Source organism: Mustela nivalis (assembly GCF_964662115.1).
Source record: "Mustela nivalis genome assembly, chromosome: 20".
In the NCBI taxonomy this organism is placed as follows: domain Eukaryota; kingdom Metazoa; phylum Chordata; class Mammalia; order Carnivora; family Mustelidae; genus Mustela; species Mustela nivalis.
In genome coordinates, this window is record NC_139039.1 from 28,003,379 (window position 1) to 28,028,458 (window position 25,080).

General features: G+C 39.4%; 1 protein-coding gene across 3 annotated transcripts; it reads left to right on the forward strand.

Moving 5' to 3' along the window:
* The first annotated feature begins 40 nt into the window (after positions 1-40).
* On the forward strand, positions 41-11,329 carry LOC309855463 (uncharacterized protein). 3 transcript variants are annotated; one of them, XM_082715811.1, is made up of 4 exons: positions 41-560; positions 1,011-1,194; positions 8,094-8,165; positions 9,486-11,329. In XM_082715811.1, the coding sequence occupies exons 1-2, from the start codon at positions 168-170 to the stop codon at positions 1,110-1,112; spliced, it is 495 nt and encodes a 164-aa protein (XP_082571937.1). In that variant the 5' UTR covers positions 41-167; the 3' UTR covers positions 1,113-1,194; positions 8,094-8,165; positions 9,486-11,329. The 3 variants fall into 3 exon arrangements, 2 of the variants coding, with proteins under 2 accessions (XP_082571937.1, XP_082571936.1); XM_082715810.1 differs by having other exon boundaries at positions 136-560; positions 9,564-9,983; XR_014306817.1 differs by having other exon boundaries at positions 429-696.
* Positions 11,330-25,080: the final 13,751 nt, after the last annotated feature.

The following is a 25,080-nucleotide window of genomic DNA, read 5'->3' on the forward strand; positions in this document are numbered from 1 at the left end:
CTACCGCCCTACCGAAGGGTTCGCATTCTCCCGCCTTCCCTCCACCACCCGGCGATTGGTCTGTCAACTCTCGGCCCGGGGGGGAGGGTGCGGAGGACGGCCAAACGGCAGGCTGCGCCCCGCCCCCTCTTAAAGGGGAAGCACTGTCAAGCCCGCCTCTTTGCTCAATGTCTGAATGGGACTTGAGAGGAGAGGTGGCTGGCTCCTTCCTTCCGTCTTTCCCACAGGGAAAGGGAACCTCGGTCCAGCTCCCTCGGCCCGGTGTTACCGACATTTTCCCCGTCAGGTGGATCTGGCGCGGCAACTCGCGGGGCTTTAAAAGAGCAGCAGGCGGCCGGCCGCTTGTCGCTACAACCCGGAGTAGGGCCGGCGAGAACTACGCGACCCAGCGTGCAGCGGGCGCGGCTCCCGGCATGCTCGGCGGCCGTGTTCCCGCCGATCGGCCGCGGCTCGCTCGGCCGCCGCCTCAGCGCTGCCCGCGGGCCCCGGCCCTCCTCCCGCGGCGGCTCTCGGCCTCCCGGAGCGCGGGGAGGGCTGGGGCGGGGGTGCTGGTCGCCGAGGTAGGCGGTGCTCCCGCGGCCCCCGGCATTTCCTTTCTCTGAGTCAGCTCGCCTTTTAAATCTCCCTCCTGGCTGGAGCCTGTTTCCGCCCTTCCCCGTGGGCGGGAGGGTCTCCCGCCGCCCAAGTACCTGGCAGGTTGGGGCCACCTTCCGGCTCTTCAGGAATCCTCCGTTTAGTTTCGTCGCCCTCTGCCCCAGAAATGTGTTTGCCCAACACACAGCCTTTAAGGGGGATTTTACCCCCTCCGGGTGTCAGAACGTTTAAGCATTAAACGTCGGCGCGGGCTTAGAGTCCAGAGGGGCGCAGCACCCGCTTTTCATCTCTTCTTTACCCCTGGGCCGAAAACCGCTGGGGGGTCGGGGCGGGGGGGTGGTGGGAAGACGGGAAATGAGAATAAAAGCCGCATCAGTAATCAGGCCCACGTCCTTATCTATGTGATCGACTTTCAGGGCTTCATTCTTGAAACGCCCGGCAGAGGGGCTGATGTTCATGCCCCACGAACTCTCAGTACGTACTCCCGTTTGTTTTCGGGAAGAAAAGGCTGTAAATAGAAGGAATTCGCGCAGAATTTCAGTGGCAAGCCCAGGAAAACGAGTCCTCTTCTGAATAGTACCTGGGAGTTGAAAAGGCAACGTAAGTGGGTGTTTAACTTGGATTTCTCCTCCTGTCCAGTTCGTTCCCGGGGGGTGGGACACCTGTGTCGTGACCTATGTAGAGCACTTTTTGAGAACGGGCGTAGAAGTAACCACGGACGTGCACAGGGAAGGGTAGACTTTGATCGACAGGACATTTTAAACTGCGAGCCAAAACAAAGCCCTCCAGAAAATTCGGCATCGCGGGAACAACACAAATACCGCGCGGGACTCGGAGATTGTCTGGGTGTGTTACCCTGTGACACTTTTGTGGTTTTGACGACCGGAATAGTAAAATCGACCCAGGCAGTAGTACGGTGTGGTGCGTCTCGGGGAACCGTGTAGGGATTTCATTGTCATCCTTGCAGTCTTTCAGACTGAACTGCCAGATTTTGTCCAAACACCAGTCACTGTTAAAAATGGAATTTTGTTGGTTTTTACTTGACCCCTACTGCTTTTGTTTACTAATGGGCTTGATTTCAGTAGTCCTTATTGGAAGCCCAAAATCATGCAAGATGCGATTTTTACTGATTCAGGTTAGGCCCTGAATGTACCTATGGATTTTATTCACACTCTGAGAAGTAACCTGCAGGCAGATAGGACACGTGGTTAGAACCTAGCAATCAGGGAAGCGGAGATACAGAATACTTAAGACTGTGGTCTCCAGGAACCTGGAGCAAGAAGAGAGGAAAGGAGGCAGAGTATGATAATGGAGATCTTTTATACATTATTTTCACCTTTCATAACGGTCGAACAGGCTGAATGCAAGCAAAAAATCCAAATAGTGATTTTTCAGCTTGTGTTGGTGTACACGAATAAGAACACTGTAATATGGGTGTGTGTGTGTGTGTGTGTGTGTGTCTGTGAATATTTCAGATGTGCTTTTTTGGCTATACTTATAAAATTAATCAGTTCCTTATACCTGCCATATTTATAAAAGCACACTGAGGTTGGGGTGGGGAGTACTTACATGGGGGAAAATAAAATCATCATATTCCCCAAACTCAACTCTACTGGTGGGTATTTATTGTGGTCTTTTCTTCTCAGTAACCACTTACCTGGACATTTGGAGACTTTTCACATTGGATTGCCTTATCAAACCAAATGCGAGATTTTAAAGTCACCAGTTCTCTGCAAAGTAGAAATTAACTGGTGATATTAAATCCTCTGATAAAGCAAAAAGGCATCTTATTTACTTTTTAAAATATTTCCTACCAGGAGGTAACCTTAAAAAAAAGACAGGTGACCCCAAAATTAGTAGGTGTGTCTGGGGTTACCTGTAATTTTAAAATCAGTTTCTTTTAAGAGATCACTGTTAGGAAGTGTTTATGCCTCTAAACGTATGTCTTGTAGCTTTTGTTTTTATTGTGAGGGGGGAGGACAAAGCTTCAAACTCTCAGTGAAAATAAACTAGCAGATAGTCTGAAGGATTCCTAAAGATACCGCCTAAGAAAATTCAGCTATTGCTTAAGTCAGGCCAATTCAATTTGAAATGCTTTTCTTCTTTACTTCTTAATGTTTTACAAAACTTTTTAATTATCGAAAATTTCAAACATGCACATGAGTAGAGGTAATAGGGATGCCTGGGTGACTCAGTGGGTTAAGCATCTGCCTTGAGCTCAGGTCATGATTCCAGAGTCCTGGGATAGAGTCCCACATTGGGCTCCCTGATGAGCAGGGAGCCTGCTTTTCCCTCTGCCTGCTGCTCCCCCTGCTCGTGCTCTCTCTCTTTGGCAAAAAATTAAAATCTTTTAAAAATCTAAAAAAAAAAAGAAGAGTAGAGGTAATAATATAATAATCCTAATGCACTATTCACCCAGCTTGAACATATATCAATATATGGCCAACACTGGGGCACCTGGGTGGCTTAGTGGGAGGAAGAAGGAAGAAGCCTCTGCCTTCGGCTCAGGTCATGATCCCAGGGTCCTGGGATTGAACCCCGCACAGGGCTCTCTGCTCGGTGGGGAGCCTGCTTCCTTCCCTCTCCTCCTGCCTCTCTGCCTATTCGTGATCCATCTGTCAGATAAATAAATAAAAAATATTTAAATATATGGCCAACATTATTTCACCTGTGGCCTTTCACACTTCCTTTCCCTTGCTGCATTGTTATATTTTATCTGTAAATACTTTAAATATAAAGGGATAAGAGATAATTTTTTAAAAAAAGAAAGAAAGAAAGAAAGAAAGAAAAACCACACACCCACAATTCCATTATCCCATCAAAAAGATTATCATTTGGGGCACGTGGGTGGCTCAGTGGGTTAAGCCGCTGCCTTCGGCTCAGGTCATGATCTCGGGGTCCTGGGATCGAGTCCTGCATCAGGCTTTCTGCTCAGCAGGGAGCCTGCTCCCCTCTCTCTCTCTCTGCCTGCCTCTCCATCTACTTGTGATTTCTCTCTGTCAAATAAATGAATAAATAATCTAAAAAAAAAAAAGATTATCATTTAATATTCAGACCATTCAAATTTCCAAATTTCCCTATTGTCTCAATATTATTTTACTCTAGGTTTAACAGAATCCAAACAAGTTCCACACCTTGCATTTAGTTAGATCTTTTCTGAACCAGTAAGAGGCAGTTAATTCCCAATTTAACTCAGTGAAGCAAATAGCAATGTTTTTCTAAGGAGGATATTGGGTAGTTAAAAAGCACTGTTAAAAGTGTAAGGAAAGTCTAGGAAAGCACTTTAAACAAAAATCCTCATATTAAAAGGTCACCAATTGATAGCCCACAGTAGAAATATAATTATATCTAATGCAAATAAATAAATCAATACAAATCTAAGAGTTTGTATTAGTTTGCAGTGTAATTTGTTCTGGAAGATCCAGTGAAGCATTTTAAATTGTAGTGAAAAGAGTCTAAAACTTTGTCGGTTCACTAGTACAATAGGCAACTAAAACAAATGGTCTCCACCAAGGTCAGTTTTCAAGTATTTTTAATTGCTTTATTGCATACGTAGTGTACACTAATTGTATTAAAAAAAAAACAGAAAATAGAGCTAAAAAGCAGATGCATAAAAATCACTATGAACTGGAGATAGCTTTTTTTGGTTTCTAAGTATTTCCTCAAGATATAATTCCACTTTGCTTTTTTGCTTTAAGGAAATACTTTAGCCAGAACTAAAAGATTAAGTTAAGAAAATAACCAGATTCTTGAGGTGGAACATTCGAAATATGAGCAGTGTTGGTCTGTACGTTTAGTTCATGAGGTAGCACAGATTTGAAGTTGGGTGTGTGCAGTCAATCATCCCACTCTGGGTCATAGTATTGTTCAGCATTTAGAATGACGACTGTCAGCAAGATGATCACAGCAAAAAATGGAAGGGACTGTGAATGACGGGGCCTGTAGTAAAGAGAAAATTCAGTATCATGAACTATCGTTCCCATAGCCAAGAAGAAAAAGCAGACACATATTACCTACTTTGGTTATCTCAGAGAGAAAAAATAACACATATGGTATACTTTGCATATTGCTGACCAGAAAAACATTTAGTTTTTCCTAGGTGGTTACCATAGTTACATGAGCTGTTTATAACATCAAGAAGAGGAACTAGGTCACAGTATTGAAGGAGTCTGAATTATGCAATTATGTTTCCTAAAAACGGGAAAGGGTTTACATTTTAAGGAAGAGAGATTTATACTATATGTTCAAAATTTGAAATTCTGGTCTCACTATGCCAGTGAAACCTAAAATTTTGCCCAAAATTAAATAGTTGACACTGTAGGTAGAAATTGTTCAGTCCATACAAATGCTGTAACAGTGTGTGCTGTAATCCAGAAGTGTGATAAGAGATGCCAATGTATTCCTTGAAGATAACCTGTTTATCTTAGCGAGGTATCTTATCTTAAAATGCTTTTGCAGGTAATCAGCAAACCCAACAATAGCCTAGAATCTTGGAGTAGCTAAATCATGTGTAAACGGAAGCTTTGACTTCTTACCTTTTAAGTCTTGAGAATAAAGCTTGTTGCAATGCCCCTCTTACTTTGTTAAAGAGGTTTTCCCATTAATTTCATCAAATGAATAGAGAAAAGTAGTAGGGAGGGATTGTTTGGAAAGTTGTGTTAGTGGCACACCTGGTTAGCTCCATTGGTAGAGCGAGGAATTCTTTTTTTTTTTTTTTTTAAGATTTTATTTATTTATTTGACAGAGAGAGAGAGAGATCACAAGTAGGGATAGAGGCAGGCAGAGGGAGGGGGGGGGGGAAGCAGGCTCTGTGCCAAGCAGAGAGCCAGATGCTGGGCTCGATCCCAGGACTAAGATCATGACCTGAGCCGAAGGCAGAGTCTTAACCCACTGAGCCACCCAGGGGCCCCGAGCAAGCAATTCTTGATCTCAAGCCCTAGATTGGGCTTGGAGCCTATTTAAAAAAAAAAAAAAAAAGAAGAAGAAGAAGAAGGAAGAAGGGAAGGTAGGAAGGAAGGGATGGGGGGAGGAAGGAAGGAAAGAAAGGAAACTTGAAAGCTGTGGTAGCATAGATTGATCCTGTATATGTGTATGTATAAATGTGTTTACATATGTACATGTATACATCCTATATATACCCACATATATTTTATGTATATATATATATTTTTTTTTTAATTAAGAACCTCACAAGATGATTATTTTATTCAGGAACCATGTCTATTGTTTCAGAGCTCGCACAGTGCTCAATAACTAAAAGCTGGATGCAGGAAAAGAAAATGAAAAATTGCATCTCAAGGTTGCAGGAATTGCAAGTGGTTATTTTTAATCTCATGATCATCAGTTTAGACTCATAGATGTTTTTAGCTAAAAGTAATCTCCGATCAATGATTCCCCCCAAAGGAAGAGAGAGGGGACAACAGGCAGCCTCCCTGAGAAGCTGGGTGAGCCTCTGACACTAATAGTAATTTATCATAACTACATGGCTGGAGGCCTGGGGCAAGGCTGGGGGTCCCTGTTGATAGATGACTCCTAGACCCACATGTTTTTACAGATGGTGATTTGGAGACCCAGAGAAGTTAATTAATTTGCCCCGGGTTACATAGTAATTTATGAAAAAAGTGTACACCTAGAAATTTAAGAGTAAAGCAGATACTTGTTAGTTTTATCATCTGACTGGTAATCATTAGAAAGGACAAAAGTACCCATAGGGAGAAAAGTTAAGAATTTGGGGCATTATAAAATTACTTTTTCTGAGAACTCCTACAGCAAATTTAACAAAATTACCTCTAAAGGTAAATTAGAATTTCCTGAACAATAATATTCAAAATAATCATAAAATCGAAAGTGATAGAAACCCTGTTTTCTTAGACTGTTACTGTCAATGCAAATGCCTCATACCTTCAGTTCTGGCCAAAGTAAGTATGATCTTTTATAGAGAATGCTAATACTACTGGCCAGGAGCCTTTTGCTTAACCTTTTGTTTCTTTTAAATTATTCTAACTCGGGGTGCCTGGGTGGCTCAGTGGGTTAAGCCTCTGCCTTCAGCTCAGATCATGATCTCAGGGTTGTGGAATTGGGCTCTCTGCTCAGCGGGGAGCCTACTTCCTCCCCTCTCTCTGCCTGCCTCTCTGCCTACTTGTGATCTCTGTCTGTCAAATAAATAAATAAAATCTTTTTAAAAATAAATAAATAAATAAATAAATAATTCTGACTCATTGTTTTGTTTTGCTAGGAGGATGAGATATATTTTATTTAACAGGTTTTGACCCTTATTAATTTAAATATTTTTTCATTGCTGTTTCTTTCTTAATTCAAGTATGCATACAATGCTATAATAGTTTCAGGTGTACAACATACTGTTCCCACAGTAGTATCAGACACAATAGGCAATCCGTACCATGATAAGTATAGTTCCCATCTGTCATCATACAAAATGATTGCATTATTATTGACTATAGTCCCTGTGTTGTACTTTTCATCCCTGTGACTTCTTTCTTTTTTTTTTTTTTTTTAAGATTTTTATTTATTTGACAAACAGAGATCACAAGTAGGCAAAGAGGCAGGCAGAGAGAGAGAAAGGGAAGCAAGCTCCCTGCTGAGCAGAGAGCCGGATAGGGACTCAATCCCAGGACCCTGAGATCATGACCTGAGCTGAAGGCAGAGGCTTTAACCCACTGAGCCACAAGGCATCCCCTTGTGACTTGTTTCTAATTGATTATTTAATGAGGCTCTGTTGGAGCTATTCTTACATTAATGACTCTTGTCATGGTTAATTTAATCCACCACTTTGGTAGATACTGATTTCTAAGGGTGATAAATTTTTAAAAATTGCTTAGCCAGTTTTATTTCCATAAATTGAGGTCTTCTGGCTCTTTTTTTTTTTTAAGTGTTTTTTGGGGGTAGGCATTTTACTTTTTTTAGTAAAGTATAATTAATATACAATGATTTATTAGTTTCAGATGTACAACATTGATTCGACAATCCTATACGTTACTCAGGAGCCACCAAATAGTCAGGATCTGTCACCCCACAATGTTATTACAATATTTTTTACTATATTCTCTGTGCTGTACTTTTCACTTCTGTGAGTTATTTATTTTATAACTGGCAGTTTGTATCTCTTAATCCCCTTTATCTATTTTCCTGATCCCCCCCATTTTCTGACTCCTTTACATACAAAAGAATATATAAACCAGTATATCTCGCTTTATCCAATGTATGTGTTTCTGAAAAATTGTGCTTAAACCTTACTTTGCTATAAGTAATTTTAAACATGCCATTCTATAAAATAAGAGATCCAAGTTTTGAAAATATTTAAGGCAAAATTTGTCTGATTTTATTTCATTTATTAGAATGTCCTCAAGTGTTTTGTTCTTGAGAAAACTAGGTTGTATTCTTCATTATCTAATTGCAACTGAAGTATAGTTTCTTTTGCTTGGTATACATTCTGTGGTATACATTCCAGATACCTTAAGCATGATATGCTTTGGTTACAGAAATGTCATCTTCAGGAAGAAGACTTTAAAGAAAGTGATAGTAGAAATGTTTTCTTCTGGTATCTGGCAAAAGTAAGTACTAGAATTAGAGGGATAAAAAATCAAAGATAAAAAAGGGGAAACATTTATTTGGAAAATATTAGAGGCTGAGTAGTTTTCTATTATGGAAAATCAGAGAAAGGAATGATTATTTAAGCCATTAATGGTAGTTGTACAATATTAGAATTAAAATTTAGGGACCATGATATATAAATTATATCTATGGAAACTAGTTGTGATACTTTTATGCATAATGAAAAGACAGTTGTAATACAGGATTGGATTAATAGTATCTCTAACTTAATGTTTGAAAATTGACAAGTTGACTCAAATTAATTTCAAAAGAGCCTAGTGCTTTTCTTATATGGTATTATCTTAGACTATCCCTGACTTTTTGTATTCAGGTAAAATATCTCTGGAAGAATAGTCCAGCAGTATTTACTGATAGTATTTATCTCTAATTTAGGGCCTAGGGACCTACAGTTGGAAGGACACTTAGTTTTCACAAATACCATTTTGTACATTTAATTGACATTTTTTAATTTGAGTATCATTGACACAATGTTACATTAGTTTTAGGTGTACAGCACAGTGATTCAGAAAAGTTTATGAATTATGCTATGTATTTAATTTTTTGCTACATGTATTACTTTAATAAAATCTAAACTTTAAATATGAAAGAAAGCTTTCTGTACATTCTGGAATAGCAAAATGCATATGTATACTTCCTACTAGGAAAGGGGCATATAATCTAAATATTTAGATTTAGTTCACTTTTGAGGGGGAAGCAGTAGAGGGAGAGGGACAGAGAGAATCTTAAGCAGGTTCCACACTGGGACTCAGTCTCTCAACTCTGAGATCATTACCTGAGCCAAAATCAAGGGTTGGACACTTAACCAGTTGAGCCACCCAGGTGGCCCCAAGATTTAGTTCACTCTTATGAGAATGTTTCTACTACTGCTATTAATATTGTCTCCACTTGGCACACCAGCATTATAATTGCATATTTATTATTATATAAATTAAAACCAAGAAATTCAATTGGTAAATTTGAAGCTTTTGAAGGCTTCCTATTTGAGGAAATATTCTGGGAAGTTTTGCATCAGAAATACATTTTTTTGTGAAGGTTTTTGGCAGTTTAAGAGAAGTTCCATGTAACCTTTTTTTTTTACTTCAGTATAGCCCTCAACTTGTTAAGAGCTTTTTAAAATTTTGTGAATCTTATTTGAGTACTTTATGTTATTAAGGTAGAATAAATTTTGTAATCATTTTTATAAATGGAATGTTTGAAAATTCATATTCAGGTCAATATTATGTATTAATGCCAACTATAACTTCTGCCTACGATCTCAGATGGGACCTATGAAGTATATCTACCCAAGAAGGAGTCCTTCCCTGAAGACTCTTATTTAGCTGTGGTCTTCTCTACAGGATTGAAATTTAACAGAAGTATCTAATGAAGAGGAATCTGAATGTAGCAGATGAGAAAGCGAAAAGATGGGGAGAAGAGTCCAGACGTCATAAAGCAAAGAGAGGATGATGTCCAGGAAGCATTATTTGCTCTGTTGCATGACTCAAAGAACTCCAAGAAATTTGACTCCACCCCACTGGACATAGCTTTCAATTTAGGATAGAAATGAATTCTTTTCTGGGGGCGTCTAGGTGGCTCAGACTTTAAGTGTCTGTCTTCTGCTCAGGTCATGATCCCAGGGTCCTGGGATTGAGCCCCACATTGGGCTCCCTGCTCAGCAGGGAGTCTGCTTCTCCCTTTCACACTTCCCCTGCTTGTGTTCCCTCTCTTGCTGTCAAATAAATAATAAATTAAAAATTTAAAAAAAATTTTTTTAAAAAGACATCAATTTTTGTCTAATAAAATAGATATTAGTAGATACATAAGACATAAGAAAACAATTGAGCATAGTGACCTGAGTGGTTACAATACCTTATGAAAGAGACCATCTTCAGAAAGTTATTCTTCAGTATATGGCTTGTTGCTTTCTAGAAAAGAACTGGAGTGACAGCACTGCTGTAACGAGTGACAGCTGACAGGAAGAGGGAAGGGAAAGCAAAAAAGGAGCAATTAACAGGGAAATCCAGTCATATGGAAAGAATGAGATAGATCCAGGAAACTTCTAGGTGGTAATATCACCTGATTTTAGTGACTGTATTTAGGGGATGGGAGAGAAGTCATCTAGAATTTTGGGTTGGGCCATTAGTGGGTCATGGCAATGCTGTATGAAATAGAAACTCCAGGAGGCAAAGCAGGTTTGTGGGGGAGACACTTAAATCATGCGAGGAGATAACTGTAGTTTTTACATCTTTGGGCTCTATTGGTCTTTGACCTCCTCTGTCAAACCACAGAAACTATCGCTTCCTATAAGTAGCTTGCTTGTTTGTAAAGAACAGCCAGCTACAGAAATTGGAGGCTGGGAATGTGTTGGGAAGAGTAGAAAGAGTGGGGAAATGATTTAGATATACAGTGGTCTTAAAAATGTCTTTCCACACGCCAGGACTTAGCTTCCTATTATTTCTATCAGTAAGCCAGGAATTGAAATAGAAGATACCAAGGACAAATACAGACCCTTAAAAAGTTAATGTGGCGGGTATTTGATTATTCCTTGCTTGCCTCCAAAGGAACCATGATTGACCCTTGCCCAACCCTGGGAATTTGGCCCTTGGAGTGTTTAGTTTTGTTTTGTTTTAATATTTTATTTACTTATTTGACAGACAGAGATCACAAGTAGGCAGAAAGTCAGGCAGAGAGAGAGGAGGAAGCAGGCTCCCTGCTGAGCAGAGAGACCGACATGGGGCTCAATCCCAGGACCCTGAGATCATGACCTGAGCTGAAGGCAAAGGCTTTAACCCACTGAGCCACCCAGGTGCCCCCCTTGGAGTGTTTTTATGGTAATGACAATGACTTTGTTACATACACCTGGAGCAATTGCTTTGGTTTTGTTGTTGGGGTCCTGAGTATCAGTTGCCATGGCTGATTGCACAGCAGAATATATATATGTATTAAGAGACTTCATAGAAGCGTTGGGTTTCCATGGGCAGAGGCATTCCACAGATTCCTATAGTTTGCTGCTAGAGAGAGAAGTCTGTGCTGAACCTCTCTGGACTTCACCAATGGATCTTTTCCCCATTACTTTTGCTCTCTACCATTTGCTGTAATAAATTTTAGTTATGTGTATAACATGCTCTTGAGTCTTCTGAGTCCTTCTGGGGGCACCAAATATACAAAATGCTGAAGAAATTTAAAACCCAATTTGTCCATCCAAGTCTTGGTAGGATTTTCTGGAAAAAAAAAATTAACAGATGTAAGTATGTATCTGTGTGTGTAGATTTAAACTAAATCGAGTCTTTGGCTCATGCCCAGGAGACATTTATAGTCTCTATAGGGATATAGGACAGAGATAGAGTGTCAGGAAAATGCTTACAGGCTTAAGTATAAATAAAAGCGAATTAGAAATGAATATAGAAGCAAGGCAAATTAAAAGACTAAAATTGGTTAGAGTCAGTCAAGATGTAAATATGGGGCATATTTCAGAAGAAATACACAACCAGCTTGTCAAACCGTAGCTTTTGTCTTTTTGCCCATGTATACTTCAACAGTATATAAAAAATGTAAAAGAAAAAACATTTTTTTCTCGGTTTTATCTGTTAGGTACTGAGTCAAACTCAAATTTGAATTATTTGTGTGGAATAAAAATCTGTACAAAATTACGATGTAAGTATTGTATGTAGTGATTGAGTTCTGCAATTATTTCAGCGGTGAGTTAGTATTCTTATGTAGAATCATTCCAAAGACTCCACACCAATTCCCATTTTAGTCAAGAAGCAGTATTTGGTAGTTTCTTCAGCTATTTACTTAAAGTGCTTAGATCCAAAGGTTAAGAGTGAACTTTGAAAGCTCTGCTTCTGGTAATGGCCAAAGAGCTCCTATTAGATCACAGATATTTAAAAAAAAAAAAAAAAGACACTGGGGAACAAGCAAAAGAAGGCAAATTCTTGAAGGAAGTCAACACTTGGAAGAACGAGATGGCACTTCAGGAGTTTCCTAGTTTTAAGTCTTTTAGCCTGCAGCATCCAGTCATGTAGGGTGACCTAAACTTAGATTGAAACTTGCAGGCTTATTGGCTTGATGAACCAGAGAATGGAGTCCAGGGCAAACATAGTGTGGTATAAGGTCTAAAATTAATATCATATACTGCCTTGACATCTGGTAAAATCAGAAGTGTCTTGACTGACATAAGTCCAAGTCCTCTTCCCCATGCTGCTCTGTGGTCCCCAAGACAGGGAGGGTTATTTGGCTAGGGGACCACAGGTCCATAAGGATTTCCTCCCTGCATGCTTATGGAACTATACAAACAAACAAATCACATCCTCCCATGGGAACCAGGGGCTATGTCATCCCCTTGATATTACAAAACCTGCTTCCCACAGTGCCTGGTTATTTATTCCTAAGCACAACTTCCATGTGGCCCTACATGGGATTTGGTATCTTCCACTCAGACTGTCAGTATATAAGACCAGTAAATTGCTGTTGATCTTCTCTGTCCAAAGCTAGGTGCCATTTGTTGGGCCATTCCCATACACATAGGATGGGAATTCTTCCTTCCCCTTAACAATGAGATGTAGAGGCAATTAAATAGTATTGGGAAGTGGGGGAGAGAGATCCCAGCAAGGAGAGAGCCAGAGAGAAGGAGGCTTAAAGTCTACAGAAACTTGCCGAATCTCTAGCTAACTCCTAGACTACACATGTGCAGGACAGTCCAAGCAGGCTAGATAAGGTTAAAAGAACTGCCCTGAGTTGGAATTTGAGCTTAGCCAAGGCAAAATGCCTGCTGAAACAAAAAACTAGAGAAACATAACAGAACCAAGCATCTCTAAAGTACTTCATTCACAAAGTCATCGTTCACTTGGATACAGGATAGTATCCAAGATTACTAGACATATGGAGAAATAAGAAAATGTGATCCAAAATTCAGCCCATGGATATCAGCTCCAAGATGAACCAGATGTTGGAATTAGAGACAGAGATTTTAAAGCAGCTGTTGGGACTATGCTTCAAGAACTTTAGAGAAAATACACTCAAAACAAAAGAAAATGTAGAAAATCTAAGAAAGAAATTCAAGAAGAAGCAAAAGGTAATTCTATAACTGAAAAAGTGTATCTGAAATAAAACTTGCACTCAATAGCCTTAAGATCAGGGTGGAAAAAAAAAAGAAAAAAAATCAGAGTGGAAATTATAAAATATTTGTGAATTTTAACATAAATCAATAGAAAGTACTCAATCTGAAGATCTGAGAGGAAAAAAATACTGTAAAATAAATAATGAATAGTACCTCAGCGACCTTCAAGATGATACCAAAATGTCTAACATGTAGGGTTCCAGAAGGGACAGAGAGAGAGAATGGGCCATAAAAGTTTTTTGAAGAAACATGGCTGAAATTTCCCCAAATTTGATGAAAGACATAAATTACCAGATTCAAGAAGCTATAGGCTATAATGAAAATCACATCTAGGTACAGCAGTCAAACTGCTAAAAAGCAAAAGCAAAGAGAAAATTTTGAAAATAGCCAGAGAAAATATTAAATGAGGGGAACAAAGATTTGAACTACTACCGACTCCCCACCAGAATCAAGAGGAATGGCACCTTTAAAGTGCTAAAAGAAAAAAAGTCAACCCAGAATTGTATCAAAATATTCTTCAAGATGAAATGAAAATATCCTTCAAGAATGAAGGCAATTTTAGATGTTTTTATTTAAAAGAAAACTAAGAATTTGTTACCAGCAGGCCTGTACTATAAAGAATGTTAAATGAAGCTCTTTAGACAGAAAGGAAATAGTACTAGATGGTAAACTGAACGTTCAGGAAGGAATAATGAAGCACCAGAAAAATAAATAGAAAGGGATTTGGGGGGTCATATATAAGTTTAAAGCAAAAAGCATAATTGTATAGTGGGGTTTATAATATATGTAGATATAATACATAGGACAAGTAAAAGTGTGTGTGGGATGCAAGGTTCTTGTATATTATGTGAAGAGGTACAATATTAACTTTAAAAATACTAAAAAGTTAAGGGTGTGTATTGTAATTCCTAAGGTAACCATTTAAAAAAAAACCCTTAGAGGTTTTGCTAAAATTAAAAAAGAATTCTGAAAATTATTCGGTTAACATCAAAGAAATCAAGAAAGGAATAACATGGGAGGAAAAAAAAAATACCCAGTGGAATAGACAAAACAAATAATAAAATCATTGACCTTCATATCATCCATATCAATAATTACATTAAATGTAAATTGACTAGGGACACCAGGGGGGCTCAGTCCATTAAGTTTCTGCCTTCAGCTCAGGTCATGATCTTGGGGTCCTGGGATCAAACCCCACGTTGGGCTCCCTATTCAGTGGGGAGTCTGCTTCTCCCTCTGCCCCTCCCCCTACTCGTGCTCTCTTGCTCACTTTCTTTCTTTCAAATAAATAAAATCTTTTAAAAATAACTGTATTACAAATGTATTTACGATCTAACTCAAAGTTAAGTACCTTTAAAATTGTTTTGTTTAAATCTTTTTTTTTTTAAAGATTTATTTATTTATTTGATAGACAGAAATCATAAGGAGGCAGAGAGGCAGGCAGAGAGAGGAGGAAGCAGGCTCCCTGCTGAGCAGAGAGCCCGATGCGGGACTCGATCCCAGGACCCTGGGATCATGACCTGAGCCGAAGGCAGAGGCTTTAACCCACTGAGCCACTCAGGCGTCCCTAAAATTGTTTTGTTTATCCTTCCAGTTTCTTTCATCTGTGTACCTTTTTTTACATAATTGAGCTGATAAATGTATCTTCTCCTTTGCATTGATTGTAATAGCTAAGGAATATTTTATCATATAAAATACTATAATTAGTTTATAATTTCTGTCCATTCAGGTTTTCAGCTTCTCAATCTCTTAAGATTGAGATGATCATCTATATGCTTAATTATTTTTATATATTTCAAATTATTTTCTTCATAGAGACCCCTTTAAGCAGAATTAGTGCATAAAAGTTCTTGCTACATATTGATGATAGGCAGATACTCTCTTTCCCTTCCCTTCTCCCTTCCTTCTTCTGAATCATTCAGCAATATCCACTGTCTTAAGGGTTTTCCTTCTGTGCTTTGGGATCTTGGATTTTTCTCAAATCCCTCTTTCAGTTACAAAGTCCTCTGTACAAGACTGCCAACTAACAGTCTAACAGTTAGACATCTAGGTATTTTAATGGCATCCCACCTAGAGAAAGAGAGAGAAGCTCAAGATTCACATTCTATCCAGCCTGCTTCCTAAACTCTTATCTCTATAAAAAGGATATTTATTTTAACAACAGAGATATGCATCAAAATTTAGAGGAACCAAATATTACTGAGGTTCTACTTTGTGCAAATTATTTTGCATGTTTCATCTTATTTAATTCTCACAGCAATTATGTTAGGTTGGCCTTATCATCTTAGTTTTATATATGTAGAAATTGAGGTACAGCATTTAAAGATTTTTTAAAAAATTTATTTGACAGAAAGTACAAGCGGGAGGAGCAGCAGAGGAAGAGAAAGAAGGAGGGTCCCTGTCAAGCAGGGAGTCCAAAAGCAGGGAGCCTGATCAGGGATGGATCCCAGGACCCTGGGGATCATGACCGAAGTCCAAGGCAGATGCTTAACCAACTGAGACACCAAGGACCCCGAGTACAGCATTTAAATAACTTGCCCAAACTCATTCATCAAATAGGAGACTCAAGATTTCAATCCAGGCTAGTCCAACTTCAAAGTTCTTTTTACTATACCACTATTCCTTCTTAGTTAAAGGAAAACTGTGAGCAAATGCCTAGTGGATTCAGTTCTTAAAGAATTGTGAAGGGGAGGAAAAAGTTTCCTCTACACTCTAAGGTTCATGTCTGGAGCATGAAAATTTGATTTAAAAAGATTCACAGGAGAAATGGCATACAAATTTTATCTGATGTTAATATTTCAATTTTTTTATGTGCATGGTAGCCTTCATATAAAGTGAAGCTCTGCAGAAGTAACTAAACTCAGGGGGTTTATATATTGCCTTAATCAAGTCAATGAATTTGGTAGAAGTGACAAAGTGAAAGGGGGTTGGTGAATTGTGGGAAAGTAAATATACTGGGGAAATCACCGGAAGATAGGATTATTTAGTATGGTTTTGTTTATGCAGACTCATCTCAGTGCTGTGCTCCCTCCCTCTCCCATGATAAAAGGTTTTTCTCTTTCTGCTACAAGAGAAGGAGACACCTTCACAAAGGAAAATGTATGCTTTGATTTAGGCAGAATGTGGAGAGTAAAGGGTTTTTCTTTTTTTTTTTTTTTAAGATTTTATTTATTTACTTGACAGAGATCACAAGTAGTCAGAGAGGCAGGCAGAGGGAGAGAGGGAAGCAGGTTCCCTGCTGAGCAGAGAGCCCAATATAGGGCTCAATCCCAGGACCCTGAAATCATGACCTGAGCCGAAGGCAGAGGCTTTAACCCACTGAGCCACCCAGGTACCCCTCAAGGGTTTTTCTTGTGTCTGCTGTTTCTTCATTGCCATCAGTTCAAAATCATCCTTATACCAAAGGGGCATAGTTTGGGATGGCATATTCTGATCCTCTTCAATTTACCACTTTAACATGATTATATAAATAACTGAAGTCCAGCTTCCCTTTATTCTTTGTGTTCCTCTACTATATTTTTCTCCTGTTTAGGCCACTTATTCTTTCAGCTTTTCCTTTAGCCATGGCTCCATCCCAGCAAAACTGACATTTTAATTAGGTAGCATAAAATGATTTTCTAAGAAGATTGTTGTTAATTAATAAAAAGCATTGCTGATTTAGGTATAGTTTTTAAAATAAGAAAATTGAGCCAAATTGCATTTGTTTCTGCCATAGCATTAGGCATAGTCTGATACAAAAGAACTTATGAATATTACCAAACACATAATATGCTCTTATTCATGTAATAAGTGGCTCAGGCCAATGTCATCCCGACTTACCAAGACCGTTGCTTTGGAAACCAAGAGAGTAATCATATTTCCAAAGCCCATGAAAATTAGTCATGCTCACAAGAGGGACAATAGAACCATATGTGTTCATGTATAAACCTGTGGGAAATGTGTATCATTCAAGTAGAGAATTAAAAGAGGGGGGGAAGGAATGCTGGATTATGGTACATTTATTTGATCAGGACCTGAAAATTTTTCCTGAACAGAATACTAAAAGGCACAAATGTTAAATGGCATAGTTGTGGAGCAAGTGAGTCCTAAAGTTTAGAATAGGGTTTTGAGGCCATCTTGGATGCCTTCCATCAGAATTATCTCCAGCAATTATTAGAAATGCATGCTTCTAGATCTCAACCCAGTCCTATGAAATCAGAGATCCAGAGAAGTGGGGCCTTGGAAACTGCTTTTTAAACAAGCTCCTCGTGATTCTTTTTCTCACTAAAGTAGAGAATCATACACTTAGTGTCTGGTTCCCTATCCAGATGCCAGTCACCTGAAGAAGTATAGTCACCTTGTAGTCCAAGATTTTTTATTTTTTGTTTGTGGCTAAATGTTGGCAAATATTTTCCCTCAGGGTCTTCATTCTTGAAAAAAAAAAATCAAACATTTATAAATCTTTCTAAAAGATCCAATTTAAAATTTGTTTTAGTAAGGAGTGCTTTCCATCAAATTATATGACAAAGTTACAGACATGTATCTGATACCACCATAAACAAATTTAGCAAAAAACAAAAACAAAAACACATCTTCTTGGGACACCTGGGTGGCTCAGTCAGTTGGGCATCTCCCTTCAGCTCAGGTCATGATTCCAGGGTTCTGGGATGGGCCCCACATCAGGCTCCCTGCTCAGTGGGGAGCCTGATTCTCCCTCTGCTTATCACTCCCCCTGCTTGTGCTCTCTCTCTCTCTCTCTCTCTGTCTAATGAATAAATAAAACCTTAAAAAATAATCGACTTAATACAATGTTAAGATGTCAAAACCCTTTAGTTATCTTTTAGGGGACATTTAAAATATTTATAGACAAAATTATTTATTTCACAATAATGTAGGAAAGAGGGTAGTAGATGAAGTTATAGACAAAATGTTTGGCGATGAGTGGTACTTGTTAAGCTGAGTGATGATTGTATGGGATTTCCTGTACTATTTTATTTTCTTTTATTATATGTGATATATTCCATAATAAAAAATTAAAAGGAAAAAAAAAGCTGCTTGCCCTAATGCTTTTTTTTTTAAAGATTTATTTATTTATCTGACAGAGGTCACAAGTAGGCAGAGAGTCAGGCAGAGAGAGAGGAAGGGAAGCAGGATCTCTGCTGATATAGGGCTTGATATAGGGCTCGATCCCAGGACCCTGGAATCATGACCTGAGCCAAAGGCAGAGGCCTTAACCCACTGAGCCACCCAGGCGCCCCTGCCCTAATGCTTTTGAATGGCTGTCTTATTGTAAAATCTCTGGGGGCTTGTTGCTGATTATTCTCTTAGTTTTGCTAGTGGGAATTTTAGATATAAAATTAAGCATATACTAACCATACATTAATTATAATTGTAAAGTTCAGTTAAACTTATTTTAAGAGACTTAAGAAATGCTTCCTATTGCTAAGATTTTTTTTTTTTTTTAATTAAAAATTTCCGGTGCCTGCGTGGCTCAGTGGGTTAAGTGGCTCAGTGGGTTAAATTGCCTTCGGCTCAGGTCATGATCTCAGGGTCCTGGGGTCGAGCCCTGCATCGGGCTCTCTGCTCAGCAGGGAGCTTGCCTCCCTTCCTCTCTCTCTGCCTGCCTCTCTGCCTACTTGTGATCTCTCTCTGTCAAATAAATAAATAAAATCTTTAAAAAAAAATTTCCTACAGTGTTTATTAATGGATGGATGGATAAAGAAAATGTGGTTATGTACATACAAAGGAATATTATTTGGTCCTAAAAAGGAAGGAAAGTCTGACACATGCCACAGTATGGGTAAACCTTGAAGACATGATACAAAGTGAAATAAGCCAGTTATAAAAAGACACATATTTTACGATTCCCCTTATACATGCTGCCTAGAGTAGTCAAGTTCATAGAGAGAGAAAGTAGCCTGGGGACTGGTGGTAGAAGGGATGGGGAGAACAAAATACTCAGCTAAATGGTAGTGATAGTTGCTCAACACTGTGAATGTCCTTAATGCCACTGAATTATATGCTTCAAAATGGTAAATTTTATGTTATGTGTATTTTATTTACCACAATAAAAAAAATTGATGGGGCGCCTGGGTTAAAGCCTCTGCCTTCAGCTCGGGTCATGATCCCAGGGTCCTGGGATCGAGCCCCACATCGGGCTCTCTGCTCAGCGGGGATCCTGCTTCCTCCTCTCTCTCTGCCTGCCTCTCTACCTCCTTGTGATCTCTCTCTCTGTCAAGTAAATAAATAAAATCTTTTAAAAAAAATTGAGTGCCTACTATGTGCAGTCACTGATAAATAAGGCAGTAAGGCGACTGGTCTCATAAAGTTTCCATTCTAGAGACCCCGAATCGCTAAGGAAATGTTGAAAAACAAAAATAGAGCTGGGGGCATCAAGTTACCTGATTTCAAGCTTTATTACAAAGCTGTGATCACCAAGACAGCATGGTACTGGCAGAAAAACAGACACATAGACCAGTGGAACAGAGTAGAGAGCCCAGATATGGACCCTCAACTCTATGCTCAATTAATCTTCGACAAAACAGGAAAAAATATACAGTGGAAAAAAGACAGTCTCTTCAATAAATGGTGCTGGGAAAACTGGACAGCTATAAGTAGAAGAATGAAACTCGACCATTCTCTTACACCATACACAAAGATAAACTCAAAATGGATAAAAGACCTCAATGTGAGACAGGAATCCATCAGAATCCTAGAGGAGAACATAGGCAGTAATCTCTTTGATATCAGCCACGGCAACTTCTTTCAAGATATGTCTCCAAAGGCAAAGGAAACAAAAGCAAAAATAAACTTTTGGGACTTCATCAAAATCAAAAGCTTCTGCACAGCAAAGGAAACAGTCAAAAAAACAAAGAGGCAACCCAGAGAATGGGAGAAGATATTTGCAAATGACAGTACAGACAAAAGGTTGATATCCAGGATCTATAATGAACTCCTCAAACTCAACACACACAAAACAGGCAAACACATAAAAAAATGGGCAGAAGATATGAACCGACACTTCTCCAATCAAGACATACAAATGGCTATCAGACACATGAAAAAATGTTCATCATCACTAGCCCTCAGGGTGATTCAAATTAAAACCACATTGAGATATCACCTTACACCAGTTAGAATAGCCAAAATTAACAAAATGGGAAACAACATGTGTTGGAGAGGATGTGGAGAAAGGGGAACCCTCTTACACTGTTGGTGGGAATGCAAGTTGGTGCAGCCTCTTTGGAGAACAGTGTGGAGATTCCTCAAGAAATTAAAAATAGAACTTCCCTATGACCCTTTCATTGCACTACTGGGTATTTACCCCAAAGATACAGATGTCATGAAAAGAAGGGCCCTCTGTACCCCAATGTTTATAGCAGCAATGGCCACGGTCGCCAAACTGGAAAGAACCAAGATGCCCTTCAACGGACAAATGGATAAGGAAGATGTGGTCCATATACACTATGGAGTATTATGCCTCCATCAGAAAGGATGAATACCCAACTTTTGTAGCAACATGGACGGGACTGGAAGAGATTATGCTGAGTGAAATAAGTGAAGCAGAGAGAGTCAATTATCATATGGTTTCACTTATTTGTGGAGCATAACAAATAGCATGGAGGACGTAGGGAGATGGAGAGGAGAAGGGAGTTGGGGTAAATTGGAAGGGGAGGCGAATCATGAGAGACTATGGACTCTGAAAAACAATCTGAGGGGTTTGAAGTGGCGGGGAGGGTGGGAGGTTGGGGTACCAGGTGGTGGGTATTATAGAGGGCACGGATTGCATGGAGCACTGGGTGTGGTGAAAAAATAATGAATATTGCTTTTCTGAAAATAAATAAATTAATTTTTAAAAAAGTTTCCATTCTAGTAAAGGAAAGACGCAATGAGTAAGCAAAAGAGAAATAATTGAGATAATTACAAAGGAAATGAAGAGGGTGATTTTGTGATAGAGAACAACTGGGGTAAGGAATACTCACCCTAGGCAGTGATATTTGAGATAAGACCTAAAGGATGAGAATGAACCTATAAAGGTATTTTAGGGAAAGAATGCAGCAAGTATAAAGGTCCTAAAGAGGGGAAGATTTGATGTGTTTGAGGAAGAGGCCATGCTAATTGAAGAAGTAGAAAGAAGCCAGATCATGTACAGTCTGGAATCTTTTGAGTTTATGCAAAGAAGAGATAATGATAGGTTAGAACGAGAGTTGGCAAACTTTTTCCATAAAGAACCAGATGATAAATAATGCAGTCTTTGCAGGCCTAGAGGGAAACCTACATACAAATAAACTCCTACAGTGGTATTGGTAGGAGAAAAATCTACGATGATGCCTATAATTTTAAGAAAGGAGTGGCCAAGGGGTGCCTAGGTGGCTTCGTCCATTGGGCTCCAACTCTTGATTTTGGTTCAGGTTATGATCTCAGGGTTGTGAGATGGAGCCCCATGTCCGGCTCATGCTGGGTGTGGAACGTTCTTGGGGTTCTCTTTCTCCCTCTCTTCCCCTCCCCGCCCCCAACCAAAAAAAAAAAAAGGGAAAAAAAGGAGTGTCCAAAGTGACAATCTCTTTGTCCCACTTAGAAATGATCAGAGCCCCTGAAGCTTAGAGATCGTGATCCCGGGGTCCTGGGATCAAGTTCCACTTTGGGATTCTTGCTCAGCAGTTCTGTATTGGGCTCCTTCTCCCTCTGCCTGCTGCTCCCCCAGCTTGTGCTCTCTCTAGCTCTGATAAATAAATAAGTAAAATTAAAAAAGAAGAAGAAAAAAATGAACATAGCCTTACCTGAACTCTCATCCATTCAAAGAAGCAGGACTAATAACAGAAAGATGGGCCTGAAGTGGGGAGAGAAAATCACAATGTTTGTTTTAAAAAGGCCAACCTGGCTATTCAAGAGAGAGAATGTTCATGACCTAAATTATAAGCAAAATTGGAAGTAGGCAACTTTGCTTTTGATACCTGTTAGCAGCGTTCCATTCTTCAGTCAGTGTGAATTCCTTAGGTGTTTGGCACATAGGATGCTGGATATATACTAGTTGAATGGGATGTCTATCTGCCTTTTCCTTCTTTTTAGGAATTCCCTAAGAAATCAGTGCCCTAATGCTGCCCCCTGGTGGCTCAAGCATCTTGTCATTGGACATTTCTCCTAAACCTAAGTCTTCCCAGCCAATGCTCCTGGCGGGCAGGGAGCTTCTATGTTTGGTGGTTTTCCTCTACCAACAAGATGTTAAGGATGTTCCAGGATACAGTAGTGTAGGCAGAATAAGCAAATAATTCCTTCCTTTACATTTCTACTCGGTGTTTTAAAAACCTCATCCAAGTTGGCCTACTTTTATTTTTTTTTTAAAGATTTAATTTATTTGACAGAGAGCACAAGAAAGCAGAGTGGCAGGCAGAGGGAGAGAGAGAAGTAAGCTCTCTGCTGAGCAGGGAGCCCAATGCGGGGCTTGATCCCAGGACTCCAGGATCATGACCTGAGCCGAAGGCAGCTGCTTAACAGACTGAGCCACCCAGCCATCCTTGGCCTACAATTCTTATTAAAAAAATCTCTACTATGTGAGAGGGTAATAAAGCATGTATGTGTTATATAATATGGCTATGTATAAGAGTCTTTCCCCCCATTTTAAAACTAAAAATTACTTTGTAGCCAAACATTCTTTTAAAATATAGTTCAATTTAGCTTTCCTCTCTTAAGATATATCATTTTCTTTTTCATAAATGTTTAAAAGTTATAAGGAAGCACAATAAAATAAATAACTGACTTAAGTCAAAATTGGGATTTAATTTTTTAAAGGTAGTCTCAGTGGATTGACTTTAACTTAAGGTTATAAATCGATTTTAATTGATGTTAGCATGGAAATGTATTGACAATGTTGAGTAGTAAAGCTATTAAAATCAGAACTCAGGGGTGCCTGGGTGGCTCAGTGGGTTAAAGCCTCTGCCTTCAGCTCAGGTCATGATCTCAGGGACCTGGGATCGAGCCCCGCATCGGGCTCTCACTCAGCAGGGCTCTCTCTCTGCCTGCCTCTCTGCCTACTTGTGATCTGTCTGTCAAATAAATAAATTAAAAAACAAACAAACAAACAGAACTCAAAGCAATATTAATAAAAATAGACTCCAGAACACAATTTTTAAATATTTTATTTATTTGTCAGAGAGAGAGAGAGAGAAGGAGCTAGAGCGAGCACAAGTGGGGGAAGCGGCAGTCGGAGGGAGAAGCAGGCTGCCCACTGAGAAGGGGGCCTGACACGGGACTCAGTCTCAGAACCCTGGGATCATGACTTAAGCCAAAGGCAGACGTGTGTCAGACTGAGCCCCCCAGGTGTCCCTCTGCTACATCATTTTATATAAGACTTTGTAAAATCATTCCTTTATTGAATGAAATGATCATATAAGACCAGCAGTCACAAGATGATTGTTTACACATGTTGGTTTTCTTAATCTCTTATAGGGCCCATTTGTGCATAAAAAAAAATATTTTAGAAACTCAAGGTAAAGACTAAATCTTGCTTCTTTAAAAGAATCCTGTGCTTATGTTTGTACAAATACTTGATCCCAGAGTGAATTTGAAATAGGTTCCCATAGATCTCATTTTCAGTTGGAACAGGACCATTTCTGTCCCTGTTCTTGATGCTTGTTAAGCTACAAAATCGTGCTTGTTTAAGAAAGAAGTTGAACATTGTTGCCCACGAGAGGCAGTATACTTTGCTTTTGCAGAAATCCAGAACTTCTCTAGGCAAAGGTCAAGAATCTCATCCAGAGGGTTCTCCTCAGACGATATCTTACAAAAAGAAAATTCTTCGTTGTCTCTCAAAGTCAAGTCCTCCCAAGCTGAGCAGAAGAGTCAGAGGAAGGATCCCTCCCCCAGGTGTTCAGCAGCTTTGAAAGGAAGGGAAAACATGGTTCCTTTTGTCTGACAGTGAATTCTTCCAGGAGGCTTTCAACCCAACTGATCTCTTCCCTCACCCTAAAGGCCAAACAGCAGTGGCAACTGCTGTTCCAAGGTGTTCCTTATCAATGTGTTTTTTCCAAAGCTTCGGTTTCTCTTTAAACCCAAGAATCTTGCTGCTAGAAGTCAACACATTTTCTCCAGGGCCTGGTGGATGCTTGTCCAACTAGTTCATGTGACGAAGTGTTTGCAGAAATTCTTTACCTTCAAAGCACTCAGAAAATCGGCCTCACTCTTGTCCCCGACGTACTCCCGCAAGTCACCTTTGAGCTCAAAGACCAGGTCGGGAACTTTTCTTCTGCTAAGCTCCCCGATTTCTCTCCACACCAGCTTTATGGGACTTTGTCAGGGTTTTCAGTTTTGCGAAACTACTCAAGCGAGCTGGGCTTTTGTTTAAATGCAGTTTACTGTTTTTGTGAAATCGCTCAGCGCCTTGGGCGTTTCATCTCGGTGGGTTTGGTATTTCAAGTGCCTCCTGTGAAGAAAGCAGTGCCTTTCAAAGAGCTATGATTTGTAGTTAAGTACTATTCTTTTTTTTTTTTTTTTTTTTTTTTTGGACCCACTGCTGCGTTTTTAAGTTGTCTGACAACACACAAAGAGGCCAACTTGGATTGCCAAAACCCATTGGTAAGTAATGTTCACTGCTATTTTCTTCTGTATTCTCCATTTTACTAGTGCGGTGAAATGACTCACAAAGTTGTAATAAGCCTTATTTAGAATTGTCCTTTGGCGTAAACCTAGAATGTTCTTCTTCAATTCCATAGCTCTTCCCCCCCCAAAATTGCTACATTGGACCACCGCACAAAAAAAAAAAACAAACAAATACAAAAGAG